Source organism: Saccopteryx leptura, chromosome 5 (assembly GCF_036850995.1).
Source record: "Saccopteryx leptura isolate mSacLep1 chromosome 5, mSacLep1_pri_phased_curated, whole genome shotgun sequence".
In the NCBI taxonomy this organism is placed as follows: Eukaryota; Metazoa; Chordata; class Mammalia; order Chiroptera; family Emballonuridae; genus Saccopteryx; species Saccopteryx leptura.
In genome coordinates, this window is record NC_089507.1 from 3,517,839 (window position 1) to 3,534,392 (window position 16,554).

Sequence of the window (16,554 nt, forward strand, 5' to 3'; positions counted from 1 at the left end):
CCACTGCAGTTCACAAAAATCCTTTCATTTCAAGAACATATCCATGCTCACCTCAAAAACAAAAAAAAAGTATGAAAAAAGGGAGCAGAGAAATCTAAACAAGATGCAAATGATATTAAGAACCACAAAAAATATCTATTTTGTATGATAGATACTTTTTTGAAAGAATGGCCTTCTTTTAAAATATTTTAGCTGCTTAGCTACTTAGTTTCTTGAGAAACTCATTGCTGAGTTTTGCAAACAATGCTGTCTTAATAAGGCTACACAGTAAGTGATCCAAAATAGAGCAAAGTATAAAAAAAAAAGAATTCCAACACTGATTTATTTTGTGAGTCTCCTGGGCCCAGACAACTGCTATCGGGAATGTTAGCCCACAGTCAGAACAAACTGAACTTGACAAGGCATAAAGAAGGTGCAATCCACCCTGCTGTCCCAGCTCCCTGCCACGCCGCACCCCCCACGCCCGGATCTAACCTAATACTCAGAGGGACCGTTCTCCGCACGCCCGCGGCAGCCCCAGCACCAAGCCAGGCGCCACTTTCTCACACCCGGACTAGTCCAAGAGCCACACACCCTTGCCAGGGTGACCTCATCCCTCCATACAGAGGTCACGCTTCAGGTCTGAGCCAGGTTCCAGGACCATCCTCACAGCACACAGGCCCCACGGGGGACAGTGCCCGCCCTGCTGGCTCAGGCTGCCTCCTCCTGCAGAGGCAGAGGACCCGGGGCTGCCTGCGGGGCTGAGCCAGGTTCCAGGACCATCCTCACAGCACACAGGCCCCACGGGGGACAGTGCCCGCCCTGCTGGCTCAGGCTGCCTCCTCCTGCAGAGGCAGAGGACCCGGGGCTGCCTGCGGGGCTGAGCCAGGTTCCAGGACCATCCTCACAGCACACAGGCCCCACGGGGGACAGTGCCCGCCCTGCTGGCTCAGGCTGCCTCCTCCTGCAGAGGCAGAGGACCCGGGGCTGCCTGCGGGGCTGAGTCAGGTTCCAGGACCATCCTCACAGCACACAGGCCCCACGGGGGACAGTGCCCGCCCTGCTGGCTCAGGCTGCCTCCTCCTGCAGAGGCAGAGGACCCGGGGCTGCCTGTGGGGCTGAGCTCTAGCGCCGCCCCTCACTGGCTCTACAAGTCACTTGGCAGACGCCTCAGTGCGACTCTGGTATGATGAGGACAATGCCAGCATCTTCTTCAGCCTGGCTTGTGGGAGCACCTTGGATAAAGCGCTGACCTGGAACGCTGAGGTTGCCGGTTCGATTCCCCAGAATTGCCCGGTCAAGGCACATAGGAGAGGCAACTACTGAGTGGATGCTTCCCACTCCCCATCTTCTCTCTATCCTCTCTCTAAAATCAATCAATAAGTAAAAATTTTAAAAATATTATCTTCTTCATAAGGTTGTTGCAAGTTTTAAAGGAACTAAAAACCCAAGAGCTGACTCAATTAACATCAGCACAGAGTAACCACCCTGTACACGACCCTCCCCAGTATTACCGCCACACCTTTCCCCTCAGCCTCCTCCCACGTGGCCCTGCGGTCTGCCCCGCGCACCTGCGGCCCGCCCCCGCGCACCTGCGGCCCGCCCCGCGCACCTGCACCGCCCCCTTCAGCGCCTGCACTGGCGGCCTTTCCTCCCCAGGGGGCGCTCCTGAGCTCAGGCGCTGGGCATTCCTCCAGTCCCAGGGCAGAGCACAGGGACCCACAGGAGTAGATCCTCAGTCTTTACTGAGCAGTTAGTTACCAGGGAGACGCAGGTGGTAAAAGGCAGCCGCCCTCTGGCTTGGCTTCCTCCTTGAACAGATGAGCTCCTGCCTCCAGCTGCCGGCATCAGCCCTCCAGGGGGGCCTGGCGGTGGTGACACCACAGGCTTGGCCTCACCCTGAACCCCACCGCTCCCGGCAGATGGAGGGGGGGCGCTGCAGAGTCAGCAAGGGGAAGGGGCTCACCACAGCCTGGGAGAAGAACGGCCCTGGCCTCCCTAGCCAAAGCAGCACTAGAAGGACTCCATTCCAAGAAACCCACGGGATCAGAGGGGGAGCACGCTCTAATACCAAACACAATCAATTAAAAATGAACAATAAACACAAAAAAAGGATTAAATTACATCCGGTTAGAATGATCGAAAGCCCAGCTCCCTCAACTGAACACTCCTATGTGCATATATTACAAGCTCTAAGAAATGAAAAAGGTTCAAGTCATCAACATTCTGCAGACTTAAATTTCATAAACTTGGCATGCAAATGAATACAAAGTTTCCCTCCCAACTTCAAAGCCTCAAAAACGGTCATTTTTGCAAGGTTCATAAATATCTGCTGTACAGCATAGTTCTGTGAACGTTTTAACTGGATACCTTTTGTATTCTCTTTGACTCTTTCTGAGCATTCTCTCGGAGTGGTATTCTTCCAAACAACTTCCATCCCAGGTCATTTTGTTTGTCAAGTCTTGCGTTCTGTTTTCTAGCAAGCAAATTCCTATGGGGAGAAAATAAAAGGGTTAGGGAACCTCTGGGTGTTTACAGAAACATCAGGACGGCCGAATCACTCCCAAAAACAAGCAGACTTCCTAGCATAGAACAACGTGATGGTCACAAACCTTAATTTTTCAGACTTGATTTCCACATAGATATAGAATTATGAGGCAGGCAAAAGACCTCGAATCTCAAATAAGCTTTTTGATATTTGCTGACATGTGTACAAATTCTATCATTTAGAGTAAGGAAATGTATCCTATAACAAAGTATATCGGAAAAAGTAGACTTTGAAGTCAGACAAAAGTCAGCGGAAACTCTGGATCAACCACCCACTAGCTGGCTGACTCTGACCAGTATATTAACCTCTCTGATCCTCAGTTTCCCTATGTTTAACAAGGGTCTCTGTAAGAATTAAAATTACAGGTACATAATCCGTGCTTAAAGAACAGCAGCTTTAAAACTGAATCTCTAGTTTTTATTTAAATTATCTATCAGATAAATCTATATTACCTGTTTACATAGTCCCTACATGTCAAAAAAAGAAAGCCACGGCCCTGGCTGGTTTGCTCAGTGGTAGAGTGTCGGCCGGGCATGTGGAAGTCCCGGGTTCGGTGCCTGGTCAGGGCACACAGGAGAAGCACCCATCTGCTTCTCCCCCCTCCCCCCTCTACTTTATCTCTGTCTCTCTCTTCCCCTCCAGCAGCCAAGGCTCTACTGGAGCAAAGTTGGCCCTGGCACTGAGGATGGCTCCATAGCCTCTGCCTCAGGCTCTAGAATGGCTCCAGCCGCAGTGGAGCAACACCCCAGATGGGCAGAGCATCACCCCCTGGTGGGCATGCCGGGTAGATCCTGGTTGGGCACATGGGGGAGTCTATCTGTGGCCCCACTTTTCACTTCGGAAAAATACAAAAAAAAAAAAAAGGAAAAAGCCACCCATGAAACCATCACCACAAGGTCTTCTCTCCCAACATGTCAACTCAAGTTACAAATAACATAAATGAATCCCAAATGGCAGCACAAAATAAGGTACATTTTGGAATGCACTGTATTGGTGTATCCATTAAAAACAAGTGGTTTCCAGGGCTCACGGGAAAGGATAGATATGCAGCATCTTGTGTGCCCGAAAGTAGGGAAGTCTTCAAAGGGGCACAGGGGCATGTCTAACAGAAACAGTTGCCAGTCTGAAAGGGCTTCCACTGGCCCTGGCAGGTAGGCTAAGTTGTAGAGCAACAGCCCAGCGTGTGGATGTCCCAGGTTCAATTTCCAGTCAGGGCACAGAGGAGAAGTGACCATCTGCTTCTCCATGCCTCCCCATCCTGCTTCTCTCTCTCTGTCTCTCTCTCTCGTCACTTCCCATAGCCATAGCTCGAAATAGAGTGAGCTGGCCCCAGGCAATGAGGATGGCTCCACTGCCTCCATCCACCTCAGGTGCTAAAAAACAGCTCAGTTGCCATGCAATGGAGCAATGGTCCCAGATGGGCAGAGCATTACCCCATAGGGGGGCTTGCCAGGTAGATCCCGGTCGGGGCACACGCTGGATTCTGTCTCTCTGACCTCCCATACTCTCACTTTAAAAAAAAAAAAAAAAGAAGGGCTTACACTAGCTACACCTGAAAAAATTTAATCATTGAAACAAATAACAAGAACACCGGATTATAATCCACTGAATAACAGAAATGCATGAGCCCCTATGGATACAAATAAACAAACAGTGACAAACGGAGGAGGAAGGAGAGCATTGAAGCCACCTGATGAGGGCAGAAAGGCTGATGATGTTGTCAGGAAGTGACGGCTGGGTGCTAAACCTGGTAGGAGAAAGCTGGATGAGGAACAGGGCTTTTCACATCATCTGAAAGTATGTCCCCAGACTGCTTGTTCCTTACAAAGGCAAAAATAGTTCTCTCCCCAGTGGAGAGAGCTCCTTGACCCAGTGATCAAAGCCGGTGTCCCTAACATCGGGAGAGACAGCACACACCACCACGTTGTTGGCAGCTCCCCAAAAATGTACCCCCTGGATCTAACAAGGAAATGCAGACACACCCAAACTGAAGGGCAGTCTATGAAACGATAGATCTAGACTCTAAAAGTGTCAGTGTCACAAAAGGCAAAGGCTACGGAATTGTTCCCGGTTAAAAGGAGACTAAAGAGACCTGACAATTAAATGCGGTGGGTGATCCAGGGCCACATCCTGGACCGCCTCCGGGACCACGGGGGAAAGCTATAAAGATCATTGGGACAAGTGACAAAATCTGAATATAGAGTATAGATTAGAAAACAGCATCAGATCAATATTAAATTTCCTGATCTTGAAAACTGTAGTGTAGTTTTGTAAGAAGAGAATGCCCTTGTTGTTAGGAGATACATATTCAGGGGGAAAGGGGCGTGGCATCTCCAACTTAAACAACACATAACTACTTACACAGCACACTTACCACACTCACAGAATGGATCAAACAAATGGAGTAGATGTAAACCAGGGGTCGTCAACCTTTTTATACCTACCGCCCACTTCTGTATCTCTGTTAGTAGTAAAATTTTCTAACCGCCTACCGCTTCCACAGTAATGGTGATTTATAAAGTAGGGAAGTAACTTTACTTTATAAAATTTTAAAGCAGAGTTACAGCAAGTTAAAGCATATAATAATAATTACTTACCAAGTATATACTTTATGTCGGATTTTCGCTAACTTTGGCAGAATAAATCTTTATAAAACAACTTACTATATAGTTAAATCTATCTTTTTATTTATACTTCGGTTGCTCTGCTACTGCCCACCATGAAAGCTGAAACGCCCACTAGTGGGCGGTAGGGACCAGGTTGACTACCACTGATAAACACTGGTGAATCTGGGTGAAGGACAGTATATTTTTCTAGCAAGTTCTCAGTAAATTTGAAATTATATCAAAATAAAGTTTAAAAAACTCACAAAAAGAACACAAATGGCTTTATTGTATCCTTCCTTGCTTCTCTGTTGTGGTGACATTGGAATCCATTTCAGAAAGAGCCCTGGCCGTGAGCTCCGTCGGTTAGAGCGTCATCCCAAAACGACAAGGTTGCAGGTTCAATCCACACAATCCCAAAGCTCATCTGCTTGAGCCCAAATGTCACTACCATGAAAAGCCCAAGGCCACTGTCTTGAGCAAGGGGATGCTGGCTCCGCCCCCATCAAGGCAGGTGCGAGAAGCAATCCCTGCCCAGCTAAAGTGAAAGCAACTACCAGTTGGTGCTTCTCACTCTCTTCCTTCTGGTCTCTCTCTCTTTCTCTCTCATAAATAAATAACAGCTTCAAAGTTATTTTTAGTGTAAGAGCTTTAGCTATCCATAATAGGCCATAACTTCTGAAAGGTTTATAAGAGGTATTTTAGGATATAACCCTTTTTGTGGATGAGAGGCTAAAGCAGGGGTCAGGAACCTTTTTGGCTGAGAGAGCCATGAACGCCACGTATTTTAAAATGTAATTCCGTGAGAGCCATACAACGACCTGTGTATGTTATGCATTGTCCAATAAAAATTTGGTGTTGTCCCGGAAGATAGCTGTGATTGGCTCCAGCCACCCGCAACCATGAACATGAGCGGTAGGAAATGAATGGATTATAATACATGAGAATGTTTTATATTTTTAACATTATTATTTTTTTTTTCATTTTTCTGAAGCTGGAAACGAGGAGGCAGTCGACTCCTGCATGTACCCGACCGGGATCCACCCGGCACGCCCACCAGGGGGCAACGTTCTGCCCCTCTGGGGTGTCGCTCTGTTGCATCCAGAGCCATTCTAGCGCCTGAGGCAGAGGCCACAGAGCCATCCTCAGCGCCCGGGCCAACTTTGCTCTAGTGGAGCCTCGGCTGTGGGAGGGGGAGAGAGAGATGGAGAGGGGGAGAGGTGGAGAAGCAGATGGGCGCCTCTCCTGTGTGCCCTGGCCGGGAATCGAACCCGGGACTCCTGCATGCCAGGCCGACGCTCCACCGCTGAGCCAACCGGCCAAGGCCAACATTTTTTTTTTTTTATTAAAGATTTATCTGTGAGCCAGAAGCAGCCATCAAAAGAGCCACATCTGGCTCGCGAGCCATAGGTTTCTGACCCCTAGGCTAAAGTCACTACAGATTATCACGAGCTCTCAGCAGAGAGGATTATGTCCCTTGCGTCAGCTGTTTGTGCCGTAGGGCACCTTAGCACAGGGAGCCAGCCAGGAAAACGTTCAGGCCCACTGTCCCCGTTCAGGTCGGGGTCACCGGAAGCCTGGCCTGGAGCTGCCTGCTCGGCCCAGGTGGCCAGGCAGAGCCCAGGGACTGCCTCTGCCATCACATGACCAGCCCCATTCTGGGGGCAGGGCGAGCCCATTAGCTCAGACCTCATCCCTTTAAACTGTGCCGTCTTCCTCGCCAGGTGACCCTCAGGGCACACATGCGGGACAGCTCGCCCCAGTCCAGGAGAGCCCGCAGGGAAGCCAGCCACGGATCCGTCTGGCTGTCCCTTCATGAGCCCTGTGCCAGTGAGTTAGCCCAGCCTTGCACCCTCAGGTGCCCTACACGCTCTCGTATCGCTGGAGAAGGCAGAAGCCACTGTCACCATCTCAGACACTTCGCCAGGGGGCGGAACACAGGGACCAGTTGACTCAAACTTCCCATTTTATTTCCAATCCACCTATCCCACCGCCGGCTTCTCCGAGTCCTCCCGTCTGCCCTGTGTTCTGCAGAAACTGTGGACTTACTCTCCTCTGCCAAGCCTTCCCTGACCGTCAGCCGCCAGCCCAGCCCTGGGCCCGAGTTCCCACAGCAGCTGCTTCCCGAGAGCTCGGCGCGCTGCTCTGTGCTTGCTGGAGGTAGCCTGTCCCCCCCTCCCCCCCGCCCCAAACTGCTTTCCGCAGCGGTGGGCCTTCCCAGAATTCTATCGCACGCAGCAGGTGCTCAGTACCTGTTTGCTGGCAAATGGAGCAGCTGCCGATGTGTTTGCAGGAGAGGCAGCTGCAGAGCAATCAGGAGGCAGGACGGGACCCCCCCACCCCGAGGCCAGTGGGGTGAGCCACCTCCAACAGGCAGTGCGTGTGCGTGCATGCACACACACACACACACACACACACACGCACACACGCACACCCTGAAAGCGGGCAGAAACGCACTCCAGACGAGCCCCCTTCTTCCATGATGCCCACTGAAACCCACCCTCCTACAACCACCAGAAAGGGGGTGCGAGTGACGGCCGAGGGGGAAGCACCTAGGACTCTTCCAAAGGTGAGATGACAATCATTTCTCCTAAGAGGCTGCTACCGTGGCCTTCAACACCTCCAGGAGCCTGGCCCCAGAAGCAACCCTGCTACCGGAGAGCAGAGTGGGGATGCTCCCAACAATCCACCAGGCCTCATCCATCCATGAATTTTTTATGAGGGCCTTGACTATATTGAACAACAACAAAAAAAAAGGGGGGCAAGATGGCCCTGGCTGGTTGGCTCAGTGGTAGAGCGTCGGCCGGGCGTGTGGAAGTCCCGGGTTCGATTCCCGGCCAGGGCACACAGGAGAAGCGCCCATCTGCTTCTCCACCCCTCCCCCTCTCCTTCCTCTCTGTCTCTCTCTTCCCCTCCCGCAGCCAAGGCTCCACTGGAGCAAAGTTGGCCCGGGCACTGAGGACGGCTCTGTGGCCTCTGCCTCAGGTGCTATAAATAGCTCAGTTGCGAGCATGGCCCCAGATGGGCAGAACATCAGCCCCTGATAGGGGTGCCAGGTGGGTCCCGGTCGGGGCACATGCGGGAGTCTGTCTCGCTATCTCCCCTCCTCTCACTTAAAAAAAAAAAAGAAAAACAAAACAAAACAGTGTGTTCGTTTCTGCCTGCCAGCTCTCCTGTGAAGACAGAAGCTCACAGGTACACTGTGGAGTGCCATGTCACATGTCAACAGTGCCATCAGCATTGGGAACAAGATCACATTTCACTGGGACAGAATGGGCCACCGGAATTGTGGCCCCCACCAAAGCTCTCCTCTCCTCAGCCACCTCCATACTGTCAAGCAGGAGCGGTCCTGTCACAGGCTGTCCCCCGCACCCCCAGAGGAAGGAAGTGCAGACAGGACTGACGTCTGGAAGAGGCCAGGGGGGCTGAGTGTGACCCTGGGGAAGTGAGCAGCGTCACCTCCTAAGGCAGGCTGACACCTGCGCTGCCCGACATGGAAGCCACCCGACACGGGTGACCACTGACCCTGGGGAAGTGAGCAGCGTCACCTCCTAAGGCAGGCTGACACCTGTGCTGCCCGATACGGGTGACCCCTGACCCTGGGGAAGTGAGCAGCGTCACCTCCTAAGGCAAGCTGACACCTGCGCTGCCCGACATGGAAGCCACCCGACACGGGTGACCACTGACCCTGGGGAAGTGAGCAGCGTCACCTCCTAAGGCAGGCTGACACCTGCACTGCCCGACACGGGTGACCACTGACCCTGGGGAAGTGAGCAGCGTCACCTCCTAAGGCGTGCTGACACCTGCGCTGCCCGATACGGGTGACCACTGACCCTGGGGAAGTGAGCAGCGTCACTTCCTAAGGCAGGCTGACACCTGCGCTGCCCGACACGGGTGACCCCTGACCCTGGGGAAGTGAGCAGTGTCACCTCCTAAGGCAGGCTGACACCTGCGCTGCCTGACACGGGTGACCCCTGAGCACGTGAGATGTGTGTATGATCCGGGTGAAACACATCAGCTTTACTATGACTTTACTGAAATGTCACAGAAAGACTGAAAACGATCCCGGGGTTCGAGACACACTGAGCGCAGCATTAAGGGGGCTGGAGGGCACTTCGTGGAGGGACCACGGACAACGTGAATGCCACTGCGTCTGGAAGAAGGGGACTGACAGCGGCCACTGCTCTCGGCAGGCTCGTGGTGGCTCGAGGCACAGGCAGGAAGGAAACTTGTCACCCTCTACCCTCCTGTACTTTCTGGGCTTTGAATCATGCAAATGTTATCACCGACTGGGAATGGTTAATAAAACAAAACACCGCTGCGAAATCAGGAATTGCTGTCCATAAAAATATCAAATGCTCTCGCACCACCCCCATCCATCTTCTATATCAGTAAGGCTTCCTCTAACCCCAGAACTGTGCCCGGCCTCTGTGCACGCGCCTTGGGGCTCCAGGTGGCGGGTTCAGGGAGCACCTGTCCTCTCGGGCGGGAAGGGAACAACCGTGCTCAGCGACACACTCGGTATAAAAGACGGAGCCCTCTGGGAGAGACGGGTGGAAAGAGACGTGTTCCTCAGCCGCGTGCGTACGATCAGCCGTCTGTCAGCACGGGTCCTGGCTACGTCACTGGGCGGGGGCTGCATGGAGACCCGTGCCTGTGCAGGCGTCCCCTGCGAAGATGTCCCCTGTGCAGGCGTCCCCTGCGAAGACGTCACCTGTGCAGGCGTCCCCTGTGCAGGCGTCCCCTGTGAAGACGTCCCCTGTGCAGGCGTCCCCTGTGCAGGTGTCCCCTGCGAAGACGTCACCTGTGCAGGCGTCCCCTGTGAAGATGTCCCCTGTGCAGGCGTCCCCTGCGAAGACGTCACCTGTGCAGGCGTCCCCTGTGCAGGCGTCCCCTGTGAAGATGTCCCCTGTGCAGGCGTCCCTGTGCAGGTGTCAGGACCTTCGGCCTCTCAGCCCTGGTGGCTTACACTCGCCCACCAGCTCTGCTGAGTGAACGCCTGTCTGCCGAGTGGTAAACAGTGGCGGTGTGAGGTTAGGGACAGTGTCCCTCCCCCCAAATGACTTAGAAGTTCGGCCAGTTCTCGAGATCGCCAGAGGGACTGAAACCCGGGCCCTCCCAGGGCCCCCTGGTCCAGTGCTGATGCAGTCACGCCCCCAGAGGAGGCCCACACGACTCCCCGATGCCTCCCACACGAGGGAAGAAAGGCGCCACAGCCCCCGGAGGAGCAGAGCACAGAGCCGGCCTGGGTGAGCGGGCCCTGCGCACAGCTGTACCCGCCCCGACTCTTCCTGGGGGAGGGCCGAGCTGCGAGGACGTGGGAGGGCACGAGAGAACCGTGAGAAGGCCAGGCTGCCCGGCTCCCGCAGACGGCAGGCAGGACGGAACCGCAGTCTGCCTGCGGAGAGGCCCCGACCTAGTCCCCGCCTCCCGGCCCAGCCGCTGGGGCATCCACCTGCTCCAAGAAACCCGCCCGGTGGGAGACGGCCTTGCAGCACCCGTCCCTGCCTGACACGCATGCAGGAGGCTCTAGGGGCCCGGCCTGCTGCTCCCAGGCCAGCTCTGCCCTTCCGGAGAGAAGCAGTGCGTGCCGGGAGCAGCCAGCACGGGCCCTGTGGCAGCGACCAGGCCTCCTGTGCCTCATCTGTGGACGGGGTGACGAGAACTTCCGCCGGGGCCATCGTGAGAAGCGAGTGAGATCGGGCAAGGGGACGCGCAGGGCCACCGTGAGAAGCGAGTGAGATCGGGCAAGGGGGCGCCGGGGCCATCGTGAGAAGCGAGTGAGATCGGGCAAGGGGCGCGCAGGGCCCCCGGCAGACAGCACACTGACTGGCAGCCTGTGCCTTCTGTCTACAGGCTGATTTCCAGTCTGAAATATTTATCAACATGTTTAGTTATCAGAAAACCAGAGAAAAACGGGGTTCCCAGCTTCCTCTGTAGTACGGGACAACGTGGGCCCCTGGCCCCCACGCCCCGTTTCTGCAGGACGACAGGCCAGAGCGGGGTGGCCGCCCGGCGGGCCGTGCTCGAGTGGTCCCTCCAGTGCCCCTCGGGGTCTATAGGCCAGAGCGGGGTGGCCGCCCGGCGGGCCGTGCTCGAGTGGTCCCTCCAGTGCCCCTCGGGGTCTATAGGCCAGAGCGGGGTGGCCGCCCGGCGGGCCGTGCTCGAGTGGTCCCTCCAGTGCCCCTCGGGTCTTCACCCCGCTGCTGCAGCCTCCTGTCGCCTGTGCACAGGGGCAGGTCCAGTGTGGGGGAGCTCCCACCATCTGGGGAGTCCTCTATGAGGAAAGAAACCTCCGTTATGTTTAAGTGCGAACACAAGATTAGGTGTAAGGGCGGAGTCCTGAGGGCTAAGTCCCACTGACATGGTGAGCGCAGCTCTGTCTCCTCGGCTGCCGGAACCGGGACAAGTTCCGCAGCGGGGGCCGCGTGCTGACAGGTGATGAAACTCCAGCGAGCACGGCCGTCTGGGTTCCACCTCTGTTTTCTGACGAGAGGATGCGCCATAGGGCAACCGCCCCTCCCTCCCGGGGCTGTGGGGCTGAGGCTGTGCCTTTCCACTACGTTTCGGGTGTTACCGACGTCAAAGGTGGCTGCAGGAGTTCAACATGGTCCCTCCAGGAAGAGTTCAGGACGTGCTGGGCCTGAGCCCCGGTGCCAATGCGCCACAAAGACGCAGTGCGTGCCGGGAGCAGCCAGCGCGGGCCCCGTGGCAGGCCCTCGGTACCCCTGATGCTCCCGCCCGCTGTCCTGTCTCCACACCGATTGTCAAGTCCGCGAGGGCGCGGACAGCAGGTCCTCTCACGGTGACGTCCTTCTGCTGTAACGTCGATGACATGTCTCAGGAACTCAACTCTTAGTAAATCGGGTTTGTTATGTGTCCACTTCAAGTCGCAGAAGCTACGGACACGTTAAGTGAGGACTTACGATCCTGCCTCTCTATTGACTGTGGTGCCTCCAGTGTAGAACAGCTCCTGGCATGCAGGGAAAGTCAACGTCCTTCAGTGCGCGCTTTCTCGAGGAATCTTCACAAACGCCGCGGAGAATCATTGCTGCCCATTGGAAATGGCGGAGGCCAGGATGTGGACCGCTGGCATCCTGCCGAGACACACACGAGGCTGCTTGCCGCCCGCCCGGCAAACCCGAGGCAGAGGGAGGCGGAGGCCACAGGAGGAAGCATCCTCCCCACCTGGTGCAGCAGGTTCCACAAGCCGCCGCCTCCCCCTCTCCGCAGGGATTTCTCACAACATCTCGGAGACTTGAGAAATAAACCTCCGTGCCCTCCTGCTGTCACTCTGTCCCTCCCTGGGCCTCCTGCTGTCACTCCATCCCTCCCTGGGCCTCCTGCTGTCACTCCGTCCGTCCCTCCCTGGGCCTCCTGCTCCCGCCCTCCTTCCCCTCAGGAACAGGAGCTGCAGCGATGTGACCGGGAACAAGCAGGGACACGTCCCGTCCCGGGGACGGGTGGGCATCTCCTCACCGTTTCCCGGACTGGGGTCACCTTCTACGGAGCTCCCGGCTCTTCACACACATCCCATGGGTACAAGAGCCCTACAGGGAAGGAACTGCAGACAGGACACACGCTTGGCGGGGTGCAGACATGTACCCTAAAGGGACAGAGATGTCCTGGTACTCATCCGGGACACGAAAGACAAAAATCTTGAATGAGCCTTGTAAGAAGCCCATGTCACCGTGGTTGTTTTCTTCCCAGATCTCCGCCCCTCAGAAAAAACCGACAGGCTTCGCTGCCTCATGGATCCACACCGGCCCTCTGACCCTGCTCTGGACAGGCAAGGCGGAAGGCCGCCGCTTCATCCATCCCAGAAACATGCAAGACAAGACAGCATTCCACAAAGCAAACCACCTGTGCGATAAAATTCTACCAAATCCTTGTGCCCACAATTCCTCGTTCCACACACAATTAAAACATGACCCAAGTAGCGTCTGAGGCCAAACGGCTGACCCCTGAGAACAGAAACAGCAGTCAGCTCAGGGGAGCGGAGTGGAAACCAGACACCAAGAGCCTGCTCGCACTGCAAACCCTCGCCGAGACATAGGGCCGCACCCACTAGCCCGAGAAATACCCAAGGATCGACTCTGCCCAACGACGGGGTGGGGGTGGGAGGCTACAACCTCCCCAGACGGTGAAAGCCGCACTCCAGTTCCGTCTCCAATTACCACGAGGAAAGGCAAGACGGCGACCACAGACCTGTCCATGAACAGGAGCGTCGAGGAGACGGACATCACGTCTGCTGGGACCGCACAGCTCTGCCAGGCTGGCCGCAGGAGCGGTGACTGTCCCCTTGCCACATTCCTGGCAAGCCCGAGCCACGGTCCCAGGGGAGCGGCAGGGACGCCCTTCGGGGCCACGCTCCGCAGTCTGGGAGGCACGCAGGACAGAGCAGACCAGCCGGAAAGGCGGGGGGCGGGGCCGGCAGGGCTCTGACTCCGAACTAGTCACCGGGCGGGCGGAGGAGGAGGGCAGGCAGCCTGCCACGCAAAGCACAAAGAAGCACCAAGCGCGAGCGGCTGGTTCCAGGGCTCAGCACAGCGCCACTCCACGTCCCGGAGCCCCACAGCGACCCAGGGCCACACACGCCAGGACAGGCCAACGGTCGCACAACCCAGGACACTTCTGTCTGGGAAGCAACACAGAGCCACACCTGTGACAACGCAGCATCTCCGATGTGCCAGACACCGAGCTTTGTGAAGAGGTGAGTCACCGACAGGGTCACGGAAATTCCTGTCCAAACCCCTGCACCAAAACCACCACCGGGGCTTTCTCCTTGTTCCGGATTTCAAGTACCATGAACGACTTTCAAAGGACAAGATCTGCCTAACAACTGCAAGGTCAACAAACCTGGTCCATTCTAAACCCACGTGAAGCTACTACAGGTCGGCTCGCCCACGCTGGCGGCTGGCATCAGTCCCTCTCGGGTCCACAGCGAGCCCACGGTGAAACCACGCTCCACGCCGGGGCAGAGCATCCACTAACCAGCCCCACTGCCCCTTTAAGTAAGGGAGACCACCTGTCGGTGAGTCTGTACGTCAGCAACCGTCCAGAAAGGTCTGACGAGAGACAGTCAGCAGAATGCCATCTCTGGCAAGAGGACGTGGTAAGGGACAAAGATGGAAATTTTCATTTTATTCTACAGATTTCTGTGTTGCTAAAAAAAAAAAATCAAATGAGCATATATATATTCCTTTTGTAATTACAGAAAAGAAAGACAACCGACTATGGGAGACAACGTGGCACAGGGGTGGCACTAAGCACCTGGTCTGTGCCAGGCCCGGGGACGAGGGGACAGAACCCACGAAACCCCGCCCCAGTGCAGCTGATGCTGGGGCGTCCGGGAGCAGGTGGGGGCGCCTACTGATGCCCAGACCCCAAAGGGCAGCATCTGCACTAGAGGCAGCAGGGCCCAGGGGCTGGCTGGGAACCCTGATTCTTAAGCCCCACGCAGACCTCCCGGCCGGATCAGAGACTCTGGGGTGGGTGGGGTGGGGGGCTCTCAACCATCTCTGTCTTCAGGTACCCTCCAGGTGGCTGATGCTTGCTCCAGTCCCCAGCCAGATCAGAGACTCTGGGGTGGGGGGTCTCAACCATCTCTGTCTTCAGGCGCCCTCCAGGTGGCTGATGCTTGCTCCAGTCCCCAGCCAGATCAGAGACTCTGGGGTGGGGGGTCTCAACCATCTCTGTCTTCAGGCGCCCTCCAGGTGGCTGATGCTTGCTCCAGTCCCCAGCCAGATCAGAGACTCTGGGGTGGGGGGTCTCAACCATCTCTGTCTTCAGGCGCCCTCCAGGTGGCTGATGCTTGCTCCAGTCCCCAGTCGGATCAGAGACTCTGGGTGGGGGGTCTCAACCATCTCTGTCTTCAGGCGCCCTCCAGGTGGCTGATGCTTGCTCCAGTCCCCAGTCGGATCAGAGACTCTGGGGTGGGGGCTCTCAACCATCTCTGTCTTCAGGCGCCCTCCAGGTGGCTGATGCTTGCTCCAGGCTGAGAAGCCCCGTTCTAGTCACACCCTCAACATTCCGCCCTCTCACTGAGAACTTCAGGAGTCAAGGCCAACATTCCCTGGTCGGGCCCAGCAGCAGCGGCAGGCTGAGGGGCAGAGTGGTCACTCATTACGCCCCCACATCCTCTGTCCCTTGCTCGGAGAGCCTTGTGTTCTGTCTACCTGACAGTGCCGACGGTGTCGTGTTCCCACGCCCCTCCAAATTCTCCAGCCTGCAATACTCGTGTTTTATAATTACACCTCAGCAGAACAATTTTCAAAAATGTCTATAATTAAAAATCCACAAGGAAAACTCAGGTACAGATGGCCTCACGGGTGAATTCTTCCCTAACATTTAAGGAAGAAATACACAAACTCTCTCAGAACGAGTTTTACTCCTCGCCCCTCCCCACCCCGGAGGAAATGTATTATTAGGTCATTCAACGGGTGCATGTGTGGTCGTGACTCAGCAGGAGAACACTTATTCAGCCAGAACTTTCTGATTCCCTTTCGAGGATCATTTGACATGTGTGCGCGCACGCACACATTTTTTAAATTCCATGTGAAGGCTTTAACTATTTACTTATTTTTCATTCTTCCACTGATTTTGGGGGAGGAGGGAGGAAGGAAGGGAAAGAGAGCAAGAGAAGAATCAACTTGTTTCACTTAGTTGCTCCACTGTGTTGTGCACTCTCACTGGTTGTGGAAAAATGAAAAATGGAAAGACACAGCACACTCAGACATCGGACGTCTCCACGTAGTAAAAAATGGTCCATAAATTCAATGCAATCCTGAACGAAACCACGATTTTTTTTGTAGTAACTGCCAAACTAATTTTAAAATTTATATGAAAATGAAAAAGGACCTAGAATGGTCCAAACAAGCGCAGAGAACAAAGCAGGAGGGCTTACGCTGTCCGATGTCGAGACCTTTGAGACACCTGTAGTCGTTGTTTCAAAGGGCTATTGAAGGAGTGAGAGTAATGACAGGACGGACAGGCAGCAGGACCCGTGTGGTCACCTGATCGACCTCCAGGTTCGGCGAGAGGACGGTCTGTACCGTGAGCAAACATTAACCACGACCACACACCGCATGGAAAACCAGTGCCGACGGACGGTGGATCTGGCAGGTAATGTCAAAACAAAGCTTCCAGGAGATAACAGAATTTCTTAAACAGGACAAACAAGGCACTAACCCTGAACAGGAAAGAGACTTCATTGTTCACTGCGGGAACAGAACAGAGCGGGAGCAGAGGATGGACAGGCGAGCCCAGCGCAGGGACGCCGGCCGCGCACGCGGCTCACAGAGGGCGCTCGGCAGGAACACAGCGGGCACCTCCAGATGAGAGGCACCTCGGGACAGGTGTCCGGCGGCCGGGGCGATAAATGTGAAGAGGCATCGCATGCCTTGCATCACCAGGGAAATGCAG

The 16,554-nt window shown here is 55.3% G+C and overlaps 1 protein-coding gene across 3 annotated transcripts in view; it reads right to left on the bottom strand.

Annotated features, from left to right (window-relative positions):
• Positions 1-16,554, bottom strand: part of TBC1D14 (TBC1 domain family member 14) — a 110,842-nt gene that overhangs the window by 55,615 nt on the left and 38,673 nt on the right. For 2 of the 3 annotated variants that reach the window (XM_066387841.1, XM_066387840.1), the window contains one exon: positions 2,350-2,470. In XM_066387841.1, the coding sequence (XP_066243938.1) occupies positions 2,350-2,470 (121 nt within the window). Of the gene's footprint in view, positions 1-2,349; positions 2,471-13,338; positions 13,523-16,554 lie in introns of those variants that run through there. The other variant, XM_066387842.1, reaches the window with a different exon arrangement.